Below are 24,482 nucleotides of genomic sequence, written 5' to 3' on the forward strand. Positions count from 1 at the left end.
TTTCCGGCATGGTGCTCTCAGCTTATTTTATAGTTTTTATGGATCAGCCCTGGAATTAGTCATTTCTTTAAGAAGCTCAGGATTCTTATAGTAGAGAAGAGTGTTTAATACCCAAGGTGTGGACACAAAATGTGCTCCAAGGACACCAAATAGTTACTTGGTTGCTACTGCTTTCAGGTCCTTTTAGTAGACATAATTAAGAAATAGATTTCTTCTTTTATATCCTGTACTAAAAAATATTTCCATATTTAGAATCATGTTCTTAATATAGATTCCCAGAATTTGAGTGATTGGTTGAAATAACATGAACATTTTAGTGTATTGATTCTTATTATAAACTTGTTTCTCAGAAGCTTTGATTTTGTGGGTACTTGTTTTGCTATATGTTTACCAGAATTAGATCTTAATTTTTTCTTTTTTCTAATTCTATCAAGTATATAAAAATTATATATTTTAAATTTAACTTCCTTTGATTACCAGCAAAATTTAGCGACTTTCTAGTTATGTTTCTCTTTGGTGAATTATTTATTCTTGCCCTTTCTCTTTTAGCATTTGCAATATTTCAAGATTTTTTTCTCTTTTGGTTGTCTATTTGGCTAGGCATTGTGCATACTTAACCTGTGGACTTTTTTTCTAACTCAATAGATTTTTCCAGTGAAACACTGAGAAAATTTTTTCCTAGTTAATAATTAGCAAAAAATTCTGCAGAGTGATCAAATAAAAATCAAATATGAGGTATATGAGAAATTGGTTAAACAAGTTACTTTTTTACTAATAGTGTCAAAGAATAATATAAAAACTTGATTTTCCTCAGTCACGTTACTTTCTTTTGTGAATGTGATTTCTTAAAAAATGAAACAGTTAAAACTTACAGGTTTTCTTTTCTTTTTCTTTTTGACTGAATCCTTAACCCTGCCCACAAAGCCTCAAGATGTAGGTAAGAAATTTACTTGTATATCACCTAAGGAATGACTAAGTTGGGATAATTTCTATTTTTTTAACTTTGTTTTCTTTCAATTTAATTTTTTGCTTGCTTTTTTCTTCTTCTCCCTCGTTTACATATACTTATCAGATATTGTGAATTAACCTTCCCAGATATTGTATTTTGGTGATCATATTACCCTATCTATAGACAGAGACAGTTATCACACCCAGCAAATGGTCACCGGCCTTATGGTAGTATAGGAAATGTTGCTGGGAGGCATAATTTGGATTTGAAAATATTAGTATTTCTTGCAGATGTGTATAGTGTATGGTAATAGTGGAACATTAGATATGAGTTAAGATTTTTCTGGAAACTTTGGTTGTTCAATGTATCTCCCAACTAGGTGGTAAACACCATAAGAGTATGCAGGACCTTGCTTCTTCCAACTGTACAGTTTGTAAATCTCCCCAAGCCGGTACATTCCCCAAGCCTGGCTGATGCAGTGTCAGCCTGGAGGAAAAGGTGACTTTTATATTTCTTCTGCTCAAAGGGGGAGCATTTTGAACTTCATCTGTTCAGAGGTGTCTTTTTGTAATCTCTCTGGCCTGAAAGGATCATATTTTTGTACCTCGCACCAAGGTGCTGTAAGTGTTGCCATGGCCCTGAAGACGTGGATTGTGTCTTAATTTGGTACCCCCTACAGTGTCTGCTAGTGAGCCCAGTCACCAGGCTTGAAGAAGGGTAGTCATTCTTGAGTTTTCCTTATCCTTTGCCCCTGTAACAACTTATTAAAAAATCCTGTTGATTTTTGTCTCCAATATCTTTTGCATTCATGTTTTCCTTTGCACTTCCATTACTCCTACCAAAATTCATGTCCTGCTGATTTCTCAGTAGGATAATTGCAAAAGTCTCCTAATGGGCTTCTTGCCTTTTTTCCACCCCATCCATTCATTCTTCCATCCATCTAGTTGAAAAATAGTCCTCGTCACTTTCTATTTGTCAGGCGCTGTGGGAGATCCCAACATATCAGACATACCACTACCTGCCTGGTATTTTTTAGCATATAGAAATGATGATATTACTATTCTATATAAACATTTTCAGTGGCTCTTCATGGCTTCCATTTGGAGCCCAAACTCCTCAGCTTTATATGAAAGATATACATAATCTGGACCCAGTTTCTTTCTATCTTAGGTTCCATTATTCTTCTTTATGACCCACTTTTTCATCAGAGTGGATTAATTGACTTTCCCCAAAGACATCCCAGGATTTCTTACCTTTGTTCTTTTACTCACATCATTCTCTCCACAAAGAAATATGAGTTTCCTTATTTCTCAGCTAGCTGAAATCTTGTACATTTTTTTTCAGACTCAACTCATATGCACCTCCTCCTATATTCCTTTTCTGGTTCCTCACCCAGAGATCATAAAGCTTTCCTGTCATATACTTACCCACATTACTTTAGAATGTCATATAGATTGTACATTGTATTATAGTCATGTTCATGAGTCACCTGCACTATGAAAGTATTTAGGAACCCAAGGTCCAGGGGGAGATGTTTTAGTCATCATTGATTGTCTCATAGTATCCAGCACAATACTTGCAAAAGTAAGGACTCCATGAAAATAGTCTATGTGAACAAATATAAATGTGCTCTGATAAGTATATGCTCACTGGGAGGGAATCAATGATTTTAGACTAGTTCAGAGATCACTTAAATATCTGTGTCTGACTAGCACTACAATCTACTACTACTACCAGCAAGCTCTGGTATCTCTTGTTGGGCACAGTTGTAGCATTATATCACTTAACAATGAACCCACATACTACTTTTCTAGTCATACATGACACTTAGTGGGGAAATGATGCTTGTATCTGACATTTGTGGCTGGGGAGCCATCAATAGTAAATTTAAAGTTTGGTCAGTGTGAGATTAATTCAAGTCAATTCAACTTAATGAATATTTTTTGAGCACGTAATCAACTGTGATTAAGATCTAATATTTGGTTCATATGATGTCTCTTCTTCATGTTAAATATGCCAAAATTATTTTCTACCATCAGTTATCTATTTTATACTTTATAAATTTATCACATATAGTTATTTATTGGGAAAATGTTAAAATACCAGGATATATAATAACCTGAATATCTTTGCTTTTCAGATGATGTCAGTATCACCCAGAAATTTATAGAGGATAATATTGGATATATGTGAGTTTCTCTAAACTCATTTTGATGACGATGGTGTTTACTATAAGCTTATCTGGTATCTCCCAGAAATATTAACGCTTCTCAAAAGTAATGTAAATAAATATAAACCATATCAAAAAATAAATACAGTGTTAATCATAAAATTTAGATGAGGCAATTGAATTGTCAAGAAGTTGTAAAAGTTATAGCCTTCACACTTTGATAATTTCCTGAGGTTAGTCTGCAAGTGGGTGTTCCTATGAGTTTTTGGTTGGACATAAATCGAAATTCTGCAGGTCATCATTGTGTACTCTGTGTGGACTGTTGCAGCACCATCATTGCATTTGCTCAATATATTCAGGAGGCATCCTTTGAAGAAGTAGAAATGTTGGTAAAAGCCATGACAGAATACAGAGATAAATGCTTGGCTGACATGACACTCCCAGAGTGTTCAAAATTAGCTGTAAGTAAATTGTTTGCATTTCCTAAACAAACAAGCTTATTTGTCAACACTGAGAGAATTTTTGCCTTGGAAATATAAAAAGAGAGATGCTCTATAGCCCTCACTTTTATTTTTTGATTAAAAAAAACTTTTTTAAAAAAAAACAACAGAAATTTATCCTCTTACAATTCTGGAGGCCAGATGCCTAAAATCAAGGTGTTGTAGGGTGCGCTCCCTGCAGAGGCTCTAGGGAAGAATCTGTTGAATGCTTTTCTCTTAACTTCTTGTGATAACCAGCAATCCTCGGCATTATTTGACTTATAATTACCTCACTCCAATCTCTGCCCCTGTCATCACATGGCCATCTTCTCTCTGAGTCTCTTCTCCTCGCCTTATAAGGACAGCAGTCACATTGGATAAGACCCTCTCAATAACTTGGTTCCATCTGCTGAGACCCTATTTCCAAATAAGGTCCCTTACACAGGTATGGGGATTAGGAATTGAACATAACTTTTGGGGGGACATTTTTCAACCCACAACAATGAGTATCTGGCTAGTCTCATTACAAGATTCCAATAATGAATTCTTCCTCCACCTGAATGAATTTGGACCTTGAAGCCAACTTGGGAATAAGGAAGAGTTAGTTCCATGTACCAACATAGTGGCCAAAAGCTTATGTCTCCAGAAGGACACTAAAAAAGCTGAAACGTACAGGGGCCTGAGGAGTGCTATTTTCTGCCATCTCTACTAAATCGCCACTCAAATGTGGTTTTGGGGCAGAATGAGAGTCTCTGTTCAAAATATGTATTTTAATTTTATCTATAACCCAGAGAAACAATTAATATAGGAACTGCTCATAGCAGAAATCATGGTGAGGGAGGTGAGTAATACAGATCTTAGATTCCTAAAAGCATCATCTCTCGGTGTCAGGAAGGAGAAATCTGGGCCCCTCATTTTTAAAATAATTAATTAATTAATTAATTAATTATTTTGGCTGTGTTGGGTCTTCGTTGCTGCACGTGGCCTTTCTCTAGTTGCAGCGAGCGGGGGTTACTCTTCATTGTGGCGCGCGGGCTTCTCATTGCTGTGGCTTCTCTTGTTGCAGAGCATGGGCTCTAGGCGCGTGGTCTTCAGTAGTTGTGGCACACGGACTTAGTTGCTCCGTGGCATGTGGGATCTTCCCAGACCAGGGATGGAACCTGTGTCCCCTGCATTGGCAGGCAGATTCTTAACCACTGTGCCACCAGGGAAGTCCCTGGGCCCCTCATTTTTATTTTGCCTGACTTTAAGTATTTAGGGTAAGGTACTTTCCTAGGAGATGCAATTCTGTGTAATGATGCACAGGAGTACTTGGTTATGAGCTTGCAGTCCACACCGTAAGTATACAGGCAGGAAGACAGGAAATAGCCTGGCAAAGTAGAGGTACTTTCCTTACCTGCCTCTCTCAATATGTACTCTACTGTCACACCCCCTTTTCTTGACCTCCTCCCAATAGAGTCACCATCTGCATCTCTAGAAGACTATTGCTAAACATTACCACTAAATACTTCACCAACACATTACACTCTGGCCATGTGACCTTGGAAGAGAAGGAAAAAAGCCATTATGTAAGAGAAATGTAGGCAGTAGAGAAATAGGAAGAGGTTGAAGGGCCTCAGGATAGGATAGAGAAAACTTCCCAAAGTATGGGATGGTTGTCAAGGGTGTGGGTAAAGATGCTCTGCTGGTAATATTGGGAAAATTTGGGAATCTCTTTTGCAAAGGGTGACACTCACCACTAATTGTCTCCATTGTGTCATCTCAGAAGGTTGAAAAATGTCATAATGAAAAAAAACGTCTTTTATTTTTCTGTTGTCCAGAATGATGTTTTACTGGAAAATATATGTACTATGGAGGGACTGCCACAAAAGCATAATTTTTCACACTGCTGCCATAAGGCTGACTTTGAAAGAAAACATTGTTTCCTCCATAATAAGAAAGCTGATGTAGGATTTTTGCCTCCTCTCCCTACTCTGGATCCTGAAGAGAAATGCCAGACTTATAAAAATAACAGAGAATCTTTTCTAAACAAGTAAGTTTAATTTTAGTAGAAAAATGATTTAATTGAAACAGTATTCTTAGGCTAAATCCAATATCTCTTCCAAAAGAACATAGCTGGGTTTCTTGATCATTTAGATCATTCAACATGCATTTGTGTGTCAGATTCTGTGGTCATTGCTGAGGAGATGAATAAGATATGAAACCTGATTTCAAGATCCTTTCATTGTGATGTGTATTTTCTAATGGGATGAGCCCCAGAACTGAAGGGTGTGCATGGCACCAAAGTTCTACTGGAGGAAATAATATAGTCTTTCAATGGAGAGTTATAGCTTTTACTAAGGGTAAACATTACATCAATGGATGTTTAGCAAAAATCTGTTTTCAGTAGGGTAGTAGTTGTAGAAGCAGAGACATTTTCTGGAAAGCTTAAACCACAAAGCTTGTTTGAACATAAGTGATTATGATCTCTGAATCTTGGATGGAGTGTGTATAGGTAGCTGTTCTTTGAACCTGAAAAGGAGAGATGCTGACCATCTGGCATGATAGGGGAAGAAAAAGAATAGCCAGAGCCCCGTGTTCATGATTAGAATGGCAATCATCATTCTTCTTTGGGAGCTGGCAACTTCAGTGATACAACTTTTATTGGAGACTCGATAACGCTGCCTTCCATTGAAGCCTTCAATAATGGGAAATCCTTCTTCCTCTCACCTTTACTTTCACAACTTGTTCTTCTTGTCTTTTTAAATCTTCTCTTTTCCTTCCCTTGTCTACCATTTCTTCATTACCTTCCTGTTTTTTTCTTTCCCTCCTTCCTTCCTTTTTTTCTTTTATAGTTATATCTACGAAGTTTCCAGAAGGAACCCCTTTGTTTTTGCCCCTACACTTCTTACTGCTGCTGCTCGTTTTGAGGAGATGACTAAAACATGCTGTGAAGAACAAGAAAAAGCTAACTGCTTTCGAACAAAGGTGGGTACTACATTTGTTTTCTTAAAAGGACAAGGATTCATCCCAAACTGTAGATCTTTACTTAAAATTAAATTATAGCAAAAGAGTTGTTTACCATTTAAAAACTATTCTCTTGCCACTTTCACTGGTTTTTCAACCCATTGGCCACCTGCTACTGACCTAAATTTCTTATTACTTGAGACCCTTGAAAGACAATTGCCCGTTTCTAGGGTTTCTCTTCTGGCTTTGTCTTCCTTGTGAATTGGAAGGAAATGCTAGTGAGTAAATAACCAGGGTAAAAATGACATTTTATCTTCTATCTTGGACAAGTCCTCTTTTGACTACCCATAAAACTGAATCATCCTGGTAGAGATGGACAAGCTCACAGCACTCTTCACCACTCATCTTCCCATCAAGTATAATTCAGTCATTGGGAAGACTGGTCCCACCTTTATAATAAGCCACAAATTTATATTTTGATATGTACATTTCCTGAGATAAAAACCCCATAATTTTCTTTTTCTGGCAAAGTTTGGAATTGTTTGGTTGACATGTGGTTAAGAAATAAGAGAATAGTGGGATTTTGCTCTTGCTTCAACAGAATTTCTCTCTATCCTTCAGGCAGAAACTTTCATACAATATTTAAAAGCATTATCTTCTTATCAAAAAAATGTCTGTGGGGCACTTATGAAGTTTGGACCGCAAATCTTAAAATCTATGTGAGTTTTATAATGAGTATTTTGTTTCTACTTGTATTTTCTTGTCTAAGTCCCATTTTTGTTAAATCATTGATGACTTTTTATTTATACTCTTCCTAGTTCCTCAAGGGTTTTGAGGTGGGGCTCAGTCTGGGTGGATTACTCAGACCAGGACAGTAGGTCCGGATGAGAGAAGACCTGCAAGGTGGGGAGACCCCAGAGAGAAAAAGGACTACTTCTGAGTTAGTTTTTGGTTAGTTGGGAATCTGAGTCGGTCCAGGAGTTCTGAACCTGAGTTTTAAAACCTTCAAGTGATTTAGACATGACTTATCCATCCATCTTTGACTTTAATGACTAGGAGACTACACTCTAGGGATAAATTTTATTTAACATGCTTACCCTAGCCAACTAGCAATGATGCTAGTGCAATGTTTTGTGAAAAATTCTGAGATTTCAAATACATCAGCAGGAAAGGATTCTGTGATGAATAACCTATGCCAGCCATGGGCTTACAACAAGAAATGGTGGTCCTTAAAAGAAGTGTTTTGCTATAACAATTATGGAAGAGGGCACATCTCTCAGGCCCTTTTTTCCCCAGTCCTGATCTAGGACTCAAAATATCAACCTAGGATTTTCAAAATGATCATGTGGGCCATGCAATGTATAAACATTGGTAAAGCCATCAGTGAAAAAAACAAGGGTACCACATGCTTACTGCAGCTATTTGTACTGTATTAGCAAAGAGCTCCCTCTTGCCTTACTTGTTGTTCAAGTTGTTTTAGTGGTTTATCAATTCTATTTCCAGAAACATTGCTGTACTTAGTCAAAAATTCCCCAAGATTGAATTTAAGGAACTTATCTCCCTCCTAGAAGATGTTTCTTCCAAATATGATGGATGCTGTGAAGGGGATGTTGTGCAATGCATCCATGGCAGGGTAAGTATTCTATAAAACCAAGTAAAAATAGTGATTTTTGGGGTGGCTATTTTTTATTTCGAAGTTGCCCTAATATGTGGCTACTCACCACAATAAAATCAGAATGTTGATAAATTGGTTGGGATTAACAGATAACACTACTATATATAAACTAGATAAACAACAAGGACCTCCTGTATAGCACAGGGAACTATATTCAATATCTTGTAATAGCCTATGATGGAAAAGAATCTGAAAAAAGAATATATATATATTCTTTTATATACATATATATTCAGTTATATATATAACTGAATCACTTTGCTGTACACCTGAAACTAATACAACATTGTAAATCACCTATACTTCAACAAAAAATAAATTGTTAAATAATAACATAAAATAAATAAAATAAAAAATGTTAACAAATAAGACCAAATAAAACTTTGGAGCTTTTCATACATGGGATTGTTTTTAGGCTACTCAGCAGATTCTATTTTATATGGCTAAATGCACATGACATAAACTCCAGGAATTTAGAATTTGTGGACATTAATTTAGGCCAGACTAAAGTTTTCTTTAATATTGTAAATACTCTTTAGCTATATTAGAAATTAACAGTAAAGCTCAGAAAATGATTCATCTTTATGTTTTTAAGAGCTGTTTTGTCTGAGTTTCTTCAGGCTATTTAGGAACAGTCTTTCCAGATAAGTAAATATGTTAATTTAAAATAACTCTTACTCTAGTCTTTAATGTGATTCTCTAATGACATATACTGGTAAATATATTGTTGACCTAGTTGAAGTTGTTTATGCATATGAGGGTAACACAATTTCATTAAAAATATCCCGACTTCTTAGTTGAAATTAGGCTTTTTCTTAGTGACTTTTAATTAGTCTTACTGTTTTAAATTCACAAGGAAACATCATGTTAATTAGACAACTTGAATTTTAGAATATGAAGATATGTACATTTTATTTCAAGTAGTGGACAGTAGATATCACCAAGAATTATTTTGTCCTTAACTGTATTTCAATGAAAAGCAATCTCACTCGCTATTTACTTTTGTTTGTTTGTTTATGGGAATGTTGGTTTTATAATATTAAATTTAATGTACTGAAAGGATATAATTGAAGATTTTTCCCTGAAGTTTGGAGCTGAGACTAAGGGATCATATTATATTCTTAATATCCTTTTCTTTGATGGTTTTATGTAGAAATAAGAGGAATAGAATCGTAATTTATTCAAAATAGAAATTAATTCTCAGACAATAAGAGATGTGTTGCCTAGAACGATGATGGCCTTAGGGGAAATGTATATATGTTTGCAAAGACGGGCTCCCTGGTTCTAGGCGGTTTGCTGGAAACATGGTGCCAGCCTCCTTTCCATTTCTCACCTCAGCCTAGAGCTTCATCTCATTCCTTATCCTCAGTGTTCCCCAGAAGAAGATTCCAGGCCGGGGAACAGCTTGAGCAAAGTCAGAGAGTCTGGAATAGCCTCGTGCTTTGACAGAACTCAATGTAGTTCATGAGACGCTAGGACAGAGAGTAGGAGGAATGTACAGCCTAATTCTGGAGCGTCTGGAGAGAGGACTAGAGGCTAGACTAGCTTTTAAAAAATTATCCAACTAATGTGTAACCAAGAGAGCTTCACCCTCTCCCTTGTTCCCGTAACTTTATATGGAGGTCAGAATTGGGTAGGGAGAGTGGGGAGAGGGGAGATAGTAGGGTTTACTATTTTGTACATTATTTGATCATTTGAACAGCTTCAGATTAATAATGTCTACAGGAAAATGACAACAATGAGCAGAATATCTCCTTATGTTTGAGAAGCCTTCATCTGGTAGTTGCTGTAGTGGTTCATTAGTTTGCCATTCTTTCATTCACTTATCAAATATTTCTTGAGTTTCTACTATATACCTGGCAATGTGGTTTCAGGCCATAAGAGAAGAAATCTAGGATCATAGATATTACAGTAACATGTCTTTGGTGGCCCTCATTAAAGTACAGATAAACTCTCATGGGAAAGAAACAGCATTTAGAATTTAAAATGCTGATACACCAGTGGAGTAGGGGTAAAGTATTTAAAAGGTTAATACTTAACAATGAATGTAAACTTATGAGTCTATTTTTCATAATTATATCATCTAAAATCCTGAGAAATAAAGCTTGCCTTAATATGAAAGTTCATTGTATTAAATCAATACAAAATTTAATTATCTATCAAATTAGCTGATGAAACAAGTCCAGACGTTATGCACATGGTTGATTTTGCGTTGATTTTGGAAGGAAAATCCAGCCCTGACGATATTGTGAAAATAAAGTCATTTCCCATTCTTATTTGATACAGAGCAAGGTTATGAGCCATATTTGTTCAAAGCAAGATTCCATCTCCAGCAAAATCAAAGAGTGCTGTGAAAAGAAAATACCAGAGCGCGGCGAGTGCATAATTTACTCAAATAAAGATGATAGACCAAACAACTTACCCCTAAGAGAAGCAAAGTTTACTGAAAGCGAAAATGTGTGTGAGGAACGAGATGCTGACCAAGAGAACTTCATGGCTGAGTAACATAACTCTATATTGACGTTTATCAGGAAAACAGAAACTTTGGATTTGACCTATTTTGGCTAACTTGGGTGGAAGGAATAGGGATCATTTAAATCACATAAGTATTGGGTCTCACCTAATTTTAAGAGTCACGGCTATCGATTATAGTCTTTTTACATGATTTTAAGAAAATGCAACTGTGTTATGATGTGATGGCTAACATTTATTGAGTACTTGATATGTGCCAGACAATGGGCTAAGTACTTTATATGGATTATTTATTTTAATTCTCATACAGTCATGTAAAATAAGTGTGATTTCTCCCAATTTTCAGATGAGCAAATTGAGGTACAGAGAAGTTAAGTAACTTGTTCAACTTTCACAGCTAAAATATGGCAGAGTAAGGATTAGACCCTAAGAGGTCGGGCCTGAGAAGTTGCAGGCTTACCTGCCATGCTCTGCCCTCCCTTGCCATCCCACCCCCTACACAGCTGCCCAGCTGTTCAGGGGAAGACTAGTTGACTTGGAGCCAAAAGGACTAGATTTGAGTCCTGGTTGAGTCAGTGGGACAAAAGTTAACCTCTCTGTATTGTAGGTAATCATATATAAAATTCATATAAGAATATTTGTTCATTCCAAATATTTTGGTTATAAAATATAATCCAGGGACTTTACTAGGTTAGACAGGGTTCTTATCCCCAGTAAACTTTCATCAATAAGAAGTGTGATGTGAGAAGACATAGCCTCATAAATAAATGAGTGCAAGAAATGCTCTTTAATTTCTGATAGCACTAGATGATAGGTAATGTGGGGACAGGGGAGGAAGTCCCTGGGGACCCTGGAAAGGCTTGATGGGAAGGAGGTACTGGAAGAAATTTTAGTAATCTGGACAGAAGGAGTAGAGCATGGATAGAAGTGTAAAACTGCTTGGTGTATATGTGGTTGTGAATAGGGTTTCTGCAGTGAGAGAGGAGGGTAGTGAGAGGTAGATGGGTCAGATCATACAGGCATGCTAAGTAACGAGATGCCACTGAAGGGTTTTCACTGAAGAATAAGGAAGGACAAAATCACTTTTGTTTTTTAGAAACTTCATCTGGAATGAATCCCAGTTTGGGGCTTAGGTGGTTGGTAAGTAGTTTTCAGACTCAATGAGATGGGAAGTATGGGGGAATGTTTTGTGGGAAAGAGAATATGTTTGAATCTGACCACCTTGACTTTGAGGTGCTTGTGAGGTAATTAACTGGGAATGTCACGAGATAATTTAATATATGAACCTGGAATTCTGGAAGGAGGTCTGGATTGAAGATACAGGTTATTGAATACTTACCAAATTTTCAGTGCTTCTCATCTATTAACCAATTTAATTTTCAGAACGACCTTCTGAGGTTAGAACACTTTTATTATCCTCATTTTACAGGCAAGGAAACTGAGGCACAGAGGTTAAGTAACTTGCTACAAAGTCACACAACTAATATGTGGTGGAGCCAGGATTCAAATGTAACCAGTGTGGCTTCAGACTCCTGCTCTTATAACCACTGTGCTCTATTGCTTCTCATGAGTCAAATTAATCTAAATGATAGATGCAAGGTGTTTCACTTGTACCTGACATACGCTTGCTAAATGGAAGCAATTTTCGTCCTCATCCTCATCTGCATCATCTCCATCACCATCACTATGACAATTAAAATAGTGTTTGAAGCCTGGGGAGAAATGATAGAGCAGCAATGAACATGCTGAGCCAGAAATGTTTCAGGTGCAGTTTTTCTGGTTGCAAACATTTGATGCAAGACCTCAGTGGATCTGCCAGGCTAGGGTTGGCTCCCAGGGTTTTTTTTTGCAATATTTTGGTGGTGTGTTTTTAGGTGTAATTTTATTCCTGGAGAAAGGTCCACAGCTTACATGAGATATTAAGGGGAACACTTGATTCTCTGAAGGTTAAACACCACTGCTTTAGGATATGGGAATGCAACCCACAAATGGGATTGAGAAGGCAGGTGGGGAAGCAAGAGAGATGATGTCAGAAAAACCAAGATTAATCAAGAGAAAAAGGTTGCAAACCAAAAAGAGATTATAAAACGTCCCTTGGACTTGGAGAACTCTTGTGAGGTATTGCTCTTTCAAAACATAGACCATTTTTACTTAATTTGAATGAATAAAGAAGATACTTTTATGAAGAAGTTTCTAAACAGCACAGTAGAGGTAGTTAAAGAAAACACCTCTCTTTTGAGCAGAGAGTCAACTTGGTTTAAACAAGAATAAAGTAGGCATCCTATGGGACCTAGGTTCAAATTTTATACTTCCATTAACAGCCAGGTGCTTAACTGGTCTGAAACTTAGTTTCCTCAGCTATAATATAGTACTTATCTTGAGGGTTAAGTGAAGTTAAATGAGAAAGTGTTTTATAAAGGGTAGGAAGCCTATCTTGGTCTCCTATGTACAAAGCTTGATCCAGTGCCTCGCACCTACTAAGGGCTTAATAAGTGTTAGCCTCTTCTCTCTCCCTTTCTCACTTTCTCCCCAAATCACACCCACATATACTTCACCGAGGCCATGGAAACCTTCACCAATGACTTAGGGTGGCAGGAGTGATTATTCCCATATTTGACAAGTGACAGGATGGAGGAATGAGCAAAGGCTGCTCCACAATCTCTCCCTAAGTTGGCACCGGGAGTGGGGAGAAATCCATATTCCCACCATCTCAAGATGGAGGTCTGAATGCATTTTACAACAGAATTATACTCGATATGTATTTTCTAAAGTATTGGTGGCATGATCTACTATTTCTGATGCTTTATGGGTTAAATCATGCTAACAATGAATGCTAAATACCTTTAATCATTCTATCCCTCCAAGTAAAAGGATTGTTAGTTTAAAACATAATATGGAAGAGAACCTTTGTAAAATGATCTCCTGTTGTCAAAATGTCCTCTTAAATCATTCCCTGACCAAACCAGAGGAGGAACTTAGCATATGAAGACAGACTCAGTGTTAGAAGATCTCTCTAGAGTAAAAGATAGCAGGATTTGGTGTTTTGCTCTTTCTCGAAGTTCTAATATACAAAATATTTTACACATCGCAGGTTTCTTTATCAATACTCAAGGAGACATCCAGAACTGTCCACACCAGAGTTGTTAAGAATTGCTGGAGTGTATGAGGATCTCCTGAGAGAGTGCTGCAACACGGAAAACCCTCCAGACTGTTACAGACATGCGGTAAGTTCCATCCTAGTAGGCTCAGAGAATTAAATAAACAAAATAAAACAACACACATTTAAAAACTATCAAAGTTTCACTCTGGTTCGGAGGGTGGAAAATGTGATTGACAAATCTGAGTCTACCTTAAATTCAGTGTAGGTTGATCATAGGGAAGACCAACATCATCGATTTGGGTTACTCATAATGTTTTGAACGTCAAATCCTGTGTGTTGATGCAAAAAAATTCTTCCCATTAAACATTTATATTTTTATTTATGTACTCTGTAGTTTCTTGGGCCAATTCAATTTTTTGTTATAGTAAAAATAATAAATGATTATTAAAGATGATTAGGAAAGTATCAAAATTTACAAAGAAAAAAATAAAAATTTTCTGATTCTGTCACCAAGAAATAGCTATAATTAACATTTTTTCATCTTTTCTATGCATATATGAATACATTTATATGTGTGTTTAAAAATAAGATTGGAATAATACTTTCTTAAGAAATTTTTGGATCTGTTTTTATTTATTGGCATAAAAAACATTTTATGTTATTAAACAGACTTTAAAAAAATGTATTTATTTTGCATGATGGTATTCCATCATAATAATTGATTTAAATGCTCTCATACTGTACGTTTGACATTTTGGACATTGATTTAACTTTTTAAAAATTTTATTTATAAGTGACCCTAAGTATCTCATTCCATTCATCATTATTAATATTTATGGTTATTTTCTTTAGACAGATTATCAGAAGGAAAATTATTAAGTCAAATTATATAGACTTTAAAATAAAAAATATTTGATACAAATGGCCAGGTTACTATCTAGAAAGTTATTAGCAGCATATAGTCCTATAACAGTGCTTGAAAATGCTCATCTTACCTCCACCTTCACCAACATTGCACATAGAAATTAACTTTGCTAAATAATGAGCATGTTTTAAAATTTTAATTAATTTTTTAATGAAGTTAAACTTTTCCCATATGATTTTAGCTACTGTAGTTATAAATTTCCTGTGGACAATTTGCTCACGTCTTTTACCCATTTTCCTGTTGAAATTAGCATTTTTTAATATCAGTTCATATGCACTTTTTGTGTATTATAGAAATTAATTATTTGCCATGTTTGATTTGTTTCTCATTCATTTGATAAGTGTTGATTTTGCTTTACTTAAAAAATTACCTCCACTTGCCAAAAATGCCAGTTTACACCCATTCATATTTGAGCAAGAAGTAAGAAGACTTAAGTTTTATCCAGCTCTACCACTGTCCCTAACAAGGAGGTCTGTTCCTGATCCTTAAATGAATCATAGTGCTAGAAAATTCTCTTTATTATATGGAGACACAATTCGTCTCACAGCATTCATCCACTGGTGTGTAGTTTTCTCTCTAGTGGTCACTTAGTAGATGTCCAATTTTATGTCACGTGAGAGAGAGTTTGTCAAATATTTGAGGACAATTATTGGAGGTTTTAAGTTCCAGTTCTAAGTGATGAAAAGGAAGATATAAAAAAGATACACGTGATTAAAAATGTTATGTAGCAATACTTACTCACTGGGTGATTCTAGGCAAGCCACTTGACTTCATAGCGCCAGATAACTTCTCTGGCCACTTCAAAGTGAGAATCAGTATGATCATTGTCTGGGAATTCCCTGGTGGTCCAGTGGTTAGGACTTGGGCTTCCACTGCAGGGAACACGGGTTCGATCCCTGATCGGGGGACTAAGATCCCACATGCCGTGACGCTGCCAAAATAAATAACGAAATAAATACATACATACATAAAAAAAATAAACAGCTTGTCACCTCTTTCTAAAAAAAAAAAATATGATCATTGTCAACATCAGATTTGAATTTCACTTTGCAGACTGGAAAGCTCTATAAGGTAATGATACCTCTACAAGGTAATGATAATGAAAATTTTGAGCTTTCAAATTTAGCAAAAACTATAACTATAACTTAAAAAATTCAAATTCCTACATATATAAAAACTACCCTCAATTTAATGACTAGTGTATGATAATTAGAGTTTGAAAATGCTATATAAATTAAAAGAGCAATTAGACAAGTTGAAGCTTATGATTAAATTTTAGATAAAATGTTCATAAACATGATTGTTCATATTTTCAGGAAAACAAATTTAATGAGACAACTGAGAAAAGCCTCAAGATAGTACAGCGAGAATGTGAACATTTTCAGATCTCGGGGAAGGATGACTTGAAATACCAGTAAGTTGTTTGCACAAGTAGGTTAACAATGGTGACCAGGATAACATAAAGAGTGCCACAAAGTGTCAAAATCTTAGCTCAGTCTTTTAGTTATGACAAGTTCATAAACTCTGGGAAAGAATAAAAACACAAAAGTCAAGAAGGCACATTGAGCTGTCATATTAAGCCTTTACCAGAAATGAGGCTAGAAATTGAAGACATACAGGATTCTGGACAAACTGATTCTCTAATGCATTAGTTTTTGTTTGGACTAGTCTTTCTCACTCCCAGCCCAGAATTTCTGGATTTTACCCCGTTTCAGGGGTGTGGGGTGGGATGGAGAAAACTTCAGGTTGTTATAATTTCCCAAGGAAGAATTATTTAAGGAAATAATTCTTATTGGGCAAAAAAAATAATTCTGGATTTACTTAACACTTTACTATTCATTTTTAAGTATTCTTGTGAGCATTCATGAATAATATGAAGTTTGTTCTGGATTTTCTTAATTAATTACCATGCTAATGTATTGCATGTTGAAACCAAACATCTTCAAGTCACAACAAAACAGAGTTTAAAAAATATATTTTCACTATTTCTGCAATTGGGCTGTTATCTGAAAACTCAGCCCATTAAATATCTTTGTTTCCTCCATCTCAGATTATCCTTTTCCAACATGTATCTATTAAATTTTCCCTTTGAAATATTTATTAACTGCTCAAGGGATCTCAAGCAGGATTTTACATACTAGCTAAGATATTTTCTACCAAGGAGCTCCTATACTCACAGGTGAAGAAGGATGGGCAAATCTGAGAGTTTCTGAATTATCATGAAATTAGAAGGAAACCGAAATACAGCGATCTAGGAGGCAGGGTGCAGGAAAACAGGGAGTGAAGAGACTGTTCTCTACCACTTTATGAGAGAGCTGAGCTTCATGTTGCCCTTACGTTGGTTGTCCCTAGCCTTGCAGGGTTGGGGCTTCAGGGGGCTAGACAAGGGAAAATGGTTACCTGCTTTTGTTCAGAACAAACAGACAAATGTTCTTTCAGCTACCTCATCAATCTCACAAAACTAGCCCCCCAGCTCTCCACTGAAGAACTGACCTTTCTTGGCAAGGAAATGGTGACAGCTTTGACCACCTGCTGTACACTGAGTGAAGAGTTTGCCTGCGTTGATAATTTGGTGAGCCTGGCCCATGTGCCTGACTATTCCTAAAAGAAAAAAAAAAAAAGGATACTTTTGCACTCATTCATTTATAGTGATTATCCGTCTTCCTCTCTTCATTGTTTTCAAGATTGTTAAGCAAGGAAGGTCAAGTTTTATTTTTGGCTTACTGTATCAAAATCCTGAGAAGCAAAAGAGAAGTCTTAAATATTTGCTTGGGGTTCTCCAAATCATCTTTATTACGTCTTATTTATATTAGAAGCAATTTGTTAGAGCAAACCACTTGGAATCATAGAATTATTTCAGAATGATAGAGAAAATTTCATAATCTTAAGTAATGGGATAGATTCTCTCTCTTGTCCCACCAGGTCAGTAAGAGAATTGCTGTTTACAGCCCAGTTCGGGTTGGGTGCACCTTTTTAGGTCTGGGGTGGACAGTACGTGGGGGACATCCCAGAAGGGGACTAAAACTAAGGGCCACAGTGTCCTGATGCCATTTTCAGTTGGCTGTTTGCAGCTCTCTGCTCAAAATCACAAATTTGTATATATGTTAACAAGAATTAATCTCTAGACATTTAAATTGCTATGGCTTGCATTTTTGTTATAATGTCATTTGGGACACCAGCCTCTACTTTTCTTTGCACGTCGTTTCATGTTACAAGTGCATGAGTTTTTCTAAGTTGACAGTGATACTAGCACAAACTAACAATTCATCTAGCTGTATTTCAAAACTCCATTGCAACTTTCATTGGTATAGGTGGACTTAGTTCTTGGAGAGTTATGTGGAATAAATGAAAATCGAAGTATCAACCCTGCTGTGGACCACTGTTGTAAAACAAACTTTGCCTTCAGAAGGTCCTGCTTTGAGGGCTTGGAAGCCGATAAGACGTATGTGCCTCCACCTACCTCTCAAGGTTTATTTACCTTTCACACAGACTTGTGTCAGGCTCATAATGAGGAGCTCCAGAGAAAGAAAGACAGGTACAGACATTCTCTACTGTTCACCTTTTTCTTCAGCTGCAAGACATAGCATGTATTAATGAGAAGTTTTATTGTAATGGATATGTGATGTTTGGTGTTAGAATCCTGTTCTTTCTGTCACACTGTCCAGTCTGCCCAATTGTAAGTTAAAACCTAGCTAGTCTTTTCCTTTGCTAGAGCCTTGGAGGGTCCAAAAGACTGTGATTTGAAAAGGTGGGTGAGAGTAGCCATAAAAATGCTCCTAGAAGGGTCATAATGAATCAGATTTTCTTGAGAGCATGTCATAGATGTTTGCTCTGAGAATCTCTCTTAATGTTTGCAGATAAGAGAGGCCCAAAAGGAAAAGGAATTTTGCTTTTGTTTTCTCAGGCAATGCTATAAATGCCAAGGAATCAGATCTTTTTTGTTTTTTTTTAGATTAAGCAGTGTCTGTATCAAGTGGAGTGGAAACAGAATTCAGTTATTGAGGAAGCGGGAATAGATGTTGCTTTGGACATGAATTTTCTAGAGACATCAAATGTAGTCACATAGTCTACAATATTGTGCATATTGAAGACTTACTATATGTTCCCATATTTTATACAATTTCATCCATGATTACGTAGCTCTCCAAAGATTGTTATAATGGAATCCATCCCATGTGTTTAACAGGAAAGTTTCAGGACACCCTTTCAAAAGTGGAATACTTTAACATTTTACATTCACCCATATGGAGATTCCTAAGACATATGATTCTATAACTAGCCTTTTGGAGAAGAGGGCTGCAGAAAGAAATCGTTAATTAATTCTGTTTGACTCACCGGGTCACAGGTTTCTTGTCAACTTAGTGAAACTGAAGCCTGAACTTACAAGGGTGGAGCTGCAGTCATTGCTGATGGATTTCACAAATGTGGTGAAGAAGTGCTGCCAGGCCCAGGGGCCTGAAGCCTGCTTCAAGGAAGAGGTACTTCCAGCTCTTTTCCCCCTGAAATCCAACTGGTATTCCTGGTCAAACAAAAGAAACCAGAACTCCCCTTAGGACCCCCCTTCCTCCCTGCAATGTCTCCCAGGCTGAGGCCTGAGAGCACAATCGCTACACAACTAAATATGCAGACGTCTCTCTGACAGGGTTTTGGCACCATCTCCTTGGTGACGACATGGTGTAAGAAAAGGCATCAGGAAATCATAGGTTCTATGCTGGCAGTCATGGTCATGTCACTTAATCTGAACTGAGGTTCATCTTCTTTAAATGTGGATGGTAATAATTATCCTTGAATTATACCATCCAGTTGGTTAATAAATAGTTAATCTGACTTGCAAAGGAGATCATATCAGTCTCAAAGAGAGGGGAACAGGAAGGACATCAGGAAGTGATGAGGTCTTCCAGGGGGTGGCTGTGTCACCTTCCTGGCCTTTGTCCCAACATCCCCTGCTAGAGAATACCTGTGTGTGAAGTGAGGAGGTGGCAGAGAAGATGAGAGGAGATGTGTCCCCTGCTGGTTCGTGTTCCAGGAGCCTCAGGCACCTGTGAGTGTCAGCCCCAGTGGATGCTCCTTGGAAGTACCTTGCTTACTGTTTCTTTCCTAGTGACACCCACTCCCCTCCAGACTCACTCACAACTCATGCACACACACATACTTCATTCACACTCACATGCTTCATGCACACTCACAGGCACACACACACACACAGAGCTTTCATTCTGGTTGAGAGCCCTCTGTTTTTCTGAGTGAGTGCTTAATCTGGGAACTTTTTTTGGCACAAACTACTAGTTTTTTGAAAAACATGCTTGATTTCATTAGAGGGTATTAGTATCATTTAGCATTTATCCAGGTGAGTGTATGTATTGAGACCACATAAAGGGAGAGATGAATTCCCTGGCAGTTTGTAAAAGGCTGGGGTGTCTGTTTCCAAGATCACCAGAAGAAATTGTTCATTGTCTCCTGTACAACACAGGAGTGGTTTAACTTTTCTTTACAAAACTCAAGACAATATGCTTCTCTAAATTCAAATAATAACGTCTTAAATTTTTCTTTCCATTTTTTTTATTGGAGTAGAGCTGCTGCACAATACTATATAAGTTACAGGCCTATAATATAGTGAGTCACAATTTTTAAAAGTTATGTTCCATTTATAGTTATTGTGGAATACTGACGATATTCCCCATGTTGTATAATATATCCTTATAGATTATTTTATACTTAATAGTTTGTACTTCTTAATCCCCTACCCCTGTATTTCCCCTCCCCCCTTCCCTCTCCCTATAGGTAACCACTAGTTTGTTCTCTATATCTGTGAGTCTGCTTCTTTTTTGTTATATTCACTAGTTTGTTGTGTTTTTTAGATTTCACATATGCGTATATCATACAGGATTTGTCTTTGTCTGACGTATTTCACTAAGCATAATGCCTTCCAAGTCTATTCTTATTGTTGCAAATGGCAAAATTTCATTCTTTTTTTTAATCTCTGAGTAGTATTGTATTGTATATACGGGCCCCTCTTCTTTATCCATTCATCTGTCGATGGACACTTAGGTTGCTTCCATATCTTGGCAATTGTAAATAATGCTGATATGAATGAACATTGGGGTGCATGTATCTTTTCAAATTAGTGCTTCTTTTTTTGGACACATATCCAGGAATAGCATCACTGGGTTGTATGGTAGTTCTATTTTCAGTTTTTGGAAACCCTCATACACTGTTGGTGGGAATGTAAATTGGTGCAGCCACAGTGGAAAACAGTATGGAGGTTTCTCAGAAGTCTTCCTATGTGTTTTTATTTCTCTTTTTTTCTCTCTCTCAGGGTCCAAAATTGTCAGCCAAAAGTCAGGTTGCTTGAAAAACATCAAGTAAAATTCACCAAAGGTAATAACTTGTATCTCAATCAAAGGCTAAATGTATTGGTAACTTATTTGGTCGTTTTGGCTTTTCCCTTCTCATGCTTCAATGTCAATTTCTGGCTCATCCCCCATGCCTTACACCTAACAGACCCCAGTACTGGTCTGTAATGTTTCTCTGAGTACCATTCACTCCTTACGGGATGGCACAGCTGCATTTGTGCTAGCACACTCTTACTGTCCCAGCAGTTTTCTGAATACCTAAAGGTATCCACTCTTCTGCCCTTCTGCTACTACAGTCAGACGTCTGGACCAGGAAGGAAAGGCAACAGAATCTATGAATGTTGACAGGGAGAGCAGGGGGTTGGGATGGGCAGACAGGCCTCAGTAAAGCTGTTCTAAGAGTCTCTTGCTTCAGTATTTACATAAAAGAAAAGTGATATGTTAGGGATTTCAAAAATGTGTATAAAGGATCTCTTCTTCCCTGCAGTTTGTGTAAGACGAATTCACAAACTTTAGGAACAAAATGTTGAGTAGATATAGCAAGGATGTTCAGTGTCCAGGAAGAGAGACCTGGACTTCCAAAGGGAGTGGGTTTGGATCTATGAAAGGCAAAACATAGTTACCACGAACAGTTTTTTTTATATACGTGAATTTCCATCACTCAAGTTGTAACATTTCATATTCTTTTGCTGTACAAGATTCTATTTTTCTTTCCAGGTTTCAGAGAAAAGAGAGGAAGACCAACATACCTGCTTCCTATCTGTCCTGTGGTGACTTTCATTTTCTGAGAACACAGTAAAAAGATTCTTCTGTAATCATTATCTGAGATCATGTTATTGCGGCAAGCAATAAACAACAACATTATAAAGTTATTTCTCAAAGACTAATTGTCATGTGTCAACTTGTTAACCAAATTAAACAATCAAGAGTCATTCATTCCGTCAGGATCTTTGGCTCATTGGTTAAATCTACTACTTTATGGAAGACAGGACTCTGAAATAGCAATTGTGAGGGCAGAATCCTCACAGATTCTGTTCTTGATGCTACTGGGAAGAAAATGGGGAGTTGTGGGCATGCAGCATGACCTTTACTACTACTACTACTATTACTACTACTACTGTTATTACTAGCTGGGATTGAATGTTTTCAATGCAAAAACATTGTTGGAGGTACTTCTAATGCATTACCTCATTTAACTGTAACAACTCTATCAAGTAAACCTTTTTTATTCCTATTTTACAGATAGGGAACCTGAGGCTTGGGGATATAAACAAATCTGTTCAATGTCATATGACTAGTATTGCCAGAACCAAGGTTTGAATTTGAGCCCTCTAATTTCAGAAGAATATTCTTAGCCACTGTACACACTGCCTCTGTATGGCCGTGTTGTGGGTGTCTTATAAAATCTGTTATTCAGAGAAGGGGAAAAGTGCCCAAGGCATCTGTGACAGTGACTCTTTTCTCCCTGCATCCCCACTCCACACCAAAATTGCTATTATGCTGGAGCTGTAAGCTTGGCAGTGACATCTAAGGAGAGGGAGTGGTAGGAACTGGGAAGCCAGGAAATGAAGGTTGGTCAAAGGATCATGGCTTGATGATCCTGGCTCTTCTCTAAACTTTTAAGGTTTTTAGTATTTCAGTGTCTGAAATGAAAGATTATGACCATCGAAGAGATAACACATGAAAATATTCAGAGTTCTTTTGGTTTAACATTTAGAGCATAGTGTTTGGGATTCTCATTCATTTATCAACAAATATTTATTAGATCCTATGGTGTGTCAGACATTGTGGATGCAAATATGAGGCAATTAGATATGGTTCTTAAGTCCTGCTGGGCAGGGAGAAGGATAGTAAGCAATCGCATACAGTGTCATAGGTGCAGGATGGAAACAGCCGCTGCTGTGGGAGCACATAGCACCGGCACTCAATCTAAGCTGAAGATGCAGGTGGGCGGGGAGTGGGGAGATTATATTCCTTCTGCCAGTAACTTGCTGTATGGGCTCAGACAAAAGAACCCTACGATTTAAGACTCCCATTTCTTGGTGTAGGGTGAAAGAATAATCCCCACGTCACAAAGGCTTTAGAGAAATGTATTAAATTACTATATAAAGTATCCAATACAATGCCCAGCAGATAATAGGTGTTTAATTCATGAAGCTATTTTGTCCTTTTACCATTTTTCCAAGCACTCTTGTTTATTAACAAGGATAATAAGGAAGAAAATTTTACTTAAATAATAATAAGTTCATCAAACAGAAGTGAAACAGAGCATAGTTTGCTAATTCAATGTTGTACCTAGTAGTGGATTCTGCTATGTGCCCAGTGCTATGTTAAGAGCGGCAGATATGAAACCAGAGACTCAGGAAACTCTGCCATCACAAGACTCTATTATCACAGAGGAAATTGCCCTGCAACTCTCTCCACTGATGTGCCAGAGAACACACTGATAGAAGGCGGGTAACCAGTGTGATGTGAAGAAAGGAAGGAGAGGAATGTTTTATTCAGAAGTCGTGCTTTTCCTGGAGAAGAGAGGATTTGGAAAAAAGGGCAAGTCACACTTACTCTATTGCTCAGACAGAATCCATACCAATGAATAGAACATACCTGGACTCACTCGATGCAGGAAGACTTTTCTAGTACTAGAGATTTTTGGAAATGTGATCAGCCTCGGGTGCTATAATGAGGGCCAAGACTGAACGTGCGTGAGCCATCACCACCCAGGTTTTTGGTGGGATCCAGGGATCCAGCCTTGCTCTTTCTAACTCTGTTTCTATGACTTGGACTAGAATTAGGTTTCCTGTAAAAATAATATTTATTAAAAATCATCATTGTGTCTTGTACTTGGACACCTTCCATTTTTGATCTTAAAGGTCAGCATGGAGATCTTCCTCTCTTAGAGAACAAATTCTGTGCTGTCTTTTGAATTCTTTCACAAAACCCATTCCCTTGCTTTTGCTTAAATAATCTCCACAGCTTGTCTTTCCTCTGGTCTAAAATTCTGTTACTAATTACTAATAAAGAACTTAACTTTTTTTTATTTCTTCAAGAATCTCTTACTGTGAAAGAAGGATTACCATGAGAAATTAATTTTGTCCAAAATTTTTAAAAAGAGAAATTAGTTTAGCACACGTACAACAGTTTTTTTTTTCTTTAAGTGACAGTTACAATCAATTAATAGTGGCTGTAATGAGGCATTGTGCCATGAATGATTCTAAGGCTAGTCTAGGTTCAGAGAAAGAGTACAGTGATCAATTAGTAATGTCTGCAATGGGTGACAGTCTGGCAGCACCCATCCAAAGGATTTTCTATCCCTAGAGCAATAGGTCCATTTCTGATCGTCCCAGGAGGCTTAGAGTAAGATCTCAAGGGAACAGCTCTAAAGATGCAAGACAGAAAGAGATGCTGAGCATTAG

The 24,482-nt window shown here is 37.1% G+C and overlaps 1 protein-coding gene across 1 annotated transcript; it reads left to right on the forward strand.

Moving 5' to 3' along the window:
• Positions 1 to 852: 852 nt before the first annotated feature.
• Positions 853 to 21,924, forward strand: AFM (afamin). Its single transcript, XM_004322037.3, has 15 exons — positions 853 to 937; positions 3,090 to 3,138; positions 3,448 to 3,580; positions 5,419 to 5,630; positions 6,433 to 6,565; positions 7,166 to 7,263; positions 8,048 to 8,177; positions 10,506 to 10,720; positions 13,783 to 13,915; positions 16,033 to 16,130; positions 17,156 to 17,288; positions 18,028 to 18,251; positions 19,062 to 19,194; positions 21,033 to 21,094; positions 21,787 to 21,924. The coding sequence occupies exons 1-14, from the start codon at positions 853 to 855 to the stop codon at positions 21,066 to 21,068; spliced, it is 1,812 nt and encodes a 603-aa protein (XP_004322085.1). The 3' UTR covers positions 21,069 to 21,094; positions 21,787 to 21,924.
• The last annotated feature ends 2,558 nt before the right edge of the window (positions 21,925 to 24,482 follow it).

The sequence above is a fragment of the Tursiops truncatus genome, chromosome 5, assembly GCF_011762595.2.
Source record: "Tursiops truncatus isolate mTurTru1 chromosome 5, mTurTru1.mat.Y, whole genome shotgun sequence".
Lineage (NCBI taxonomy): Eukaryota > Metazoa > Chordata > Mammalia > Artiodactyla > Delphinidae > Tursiops > Tursiops truncatus.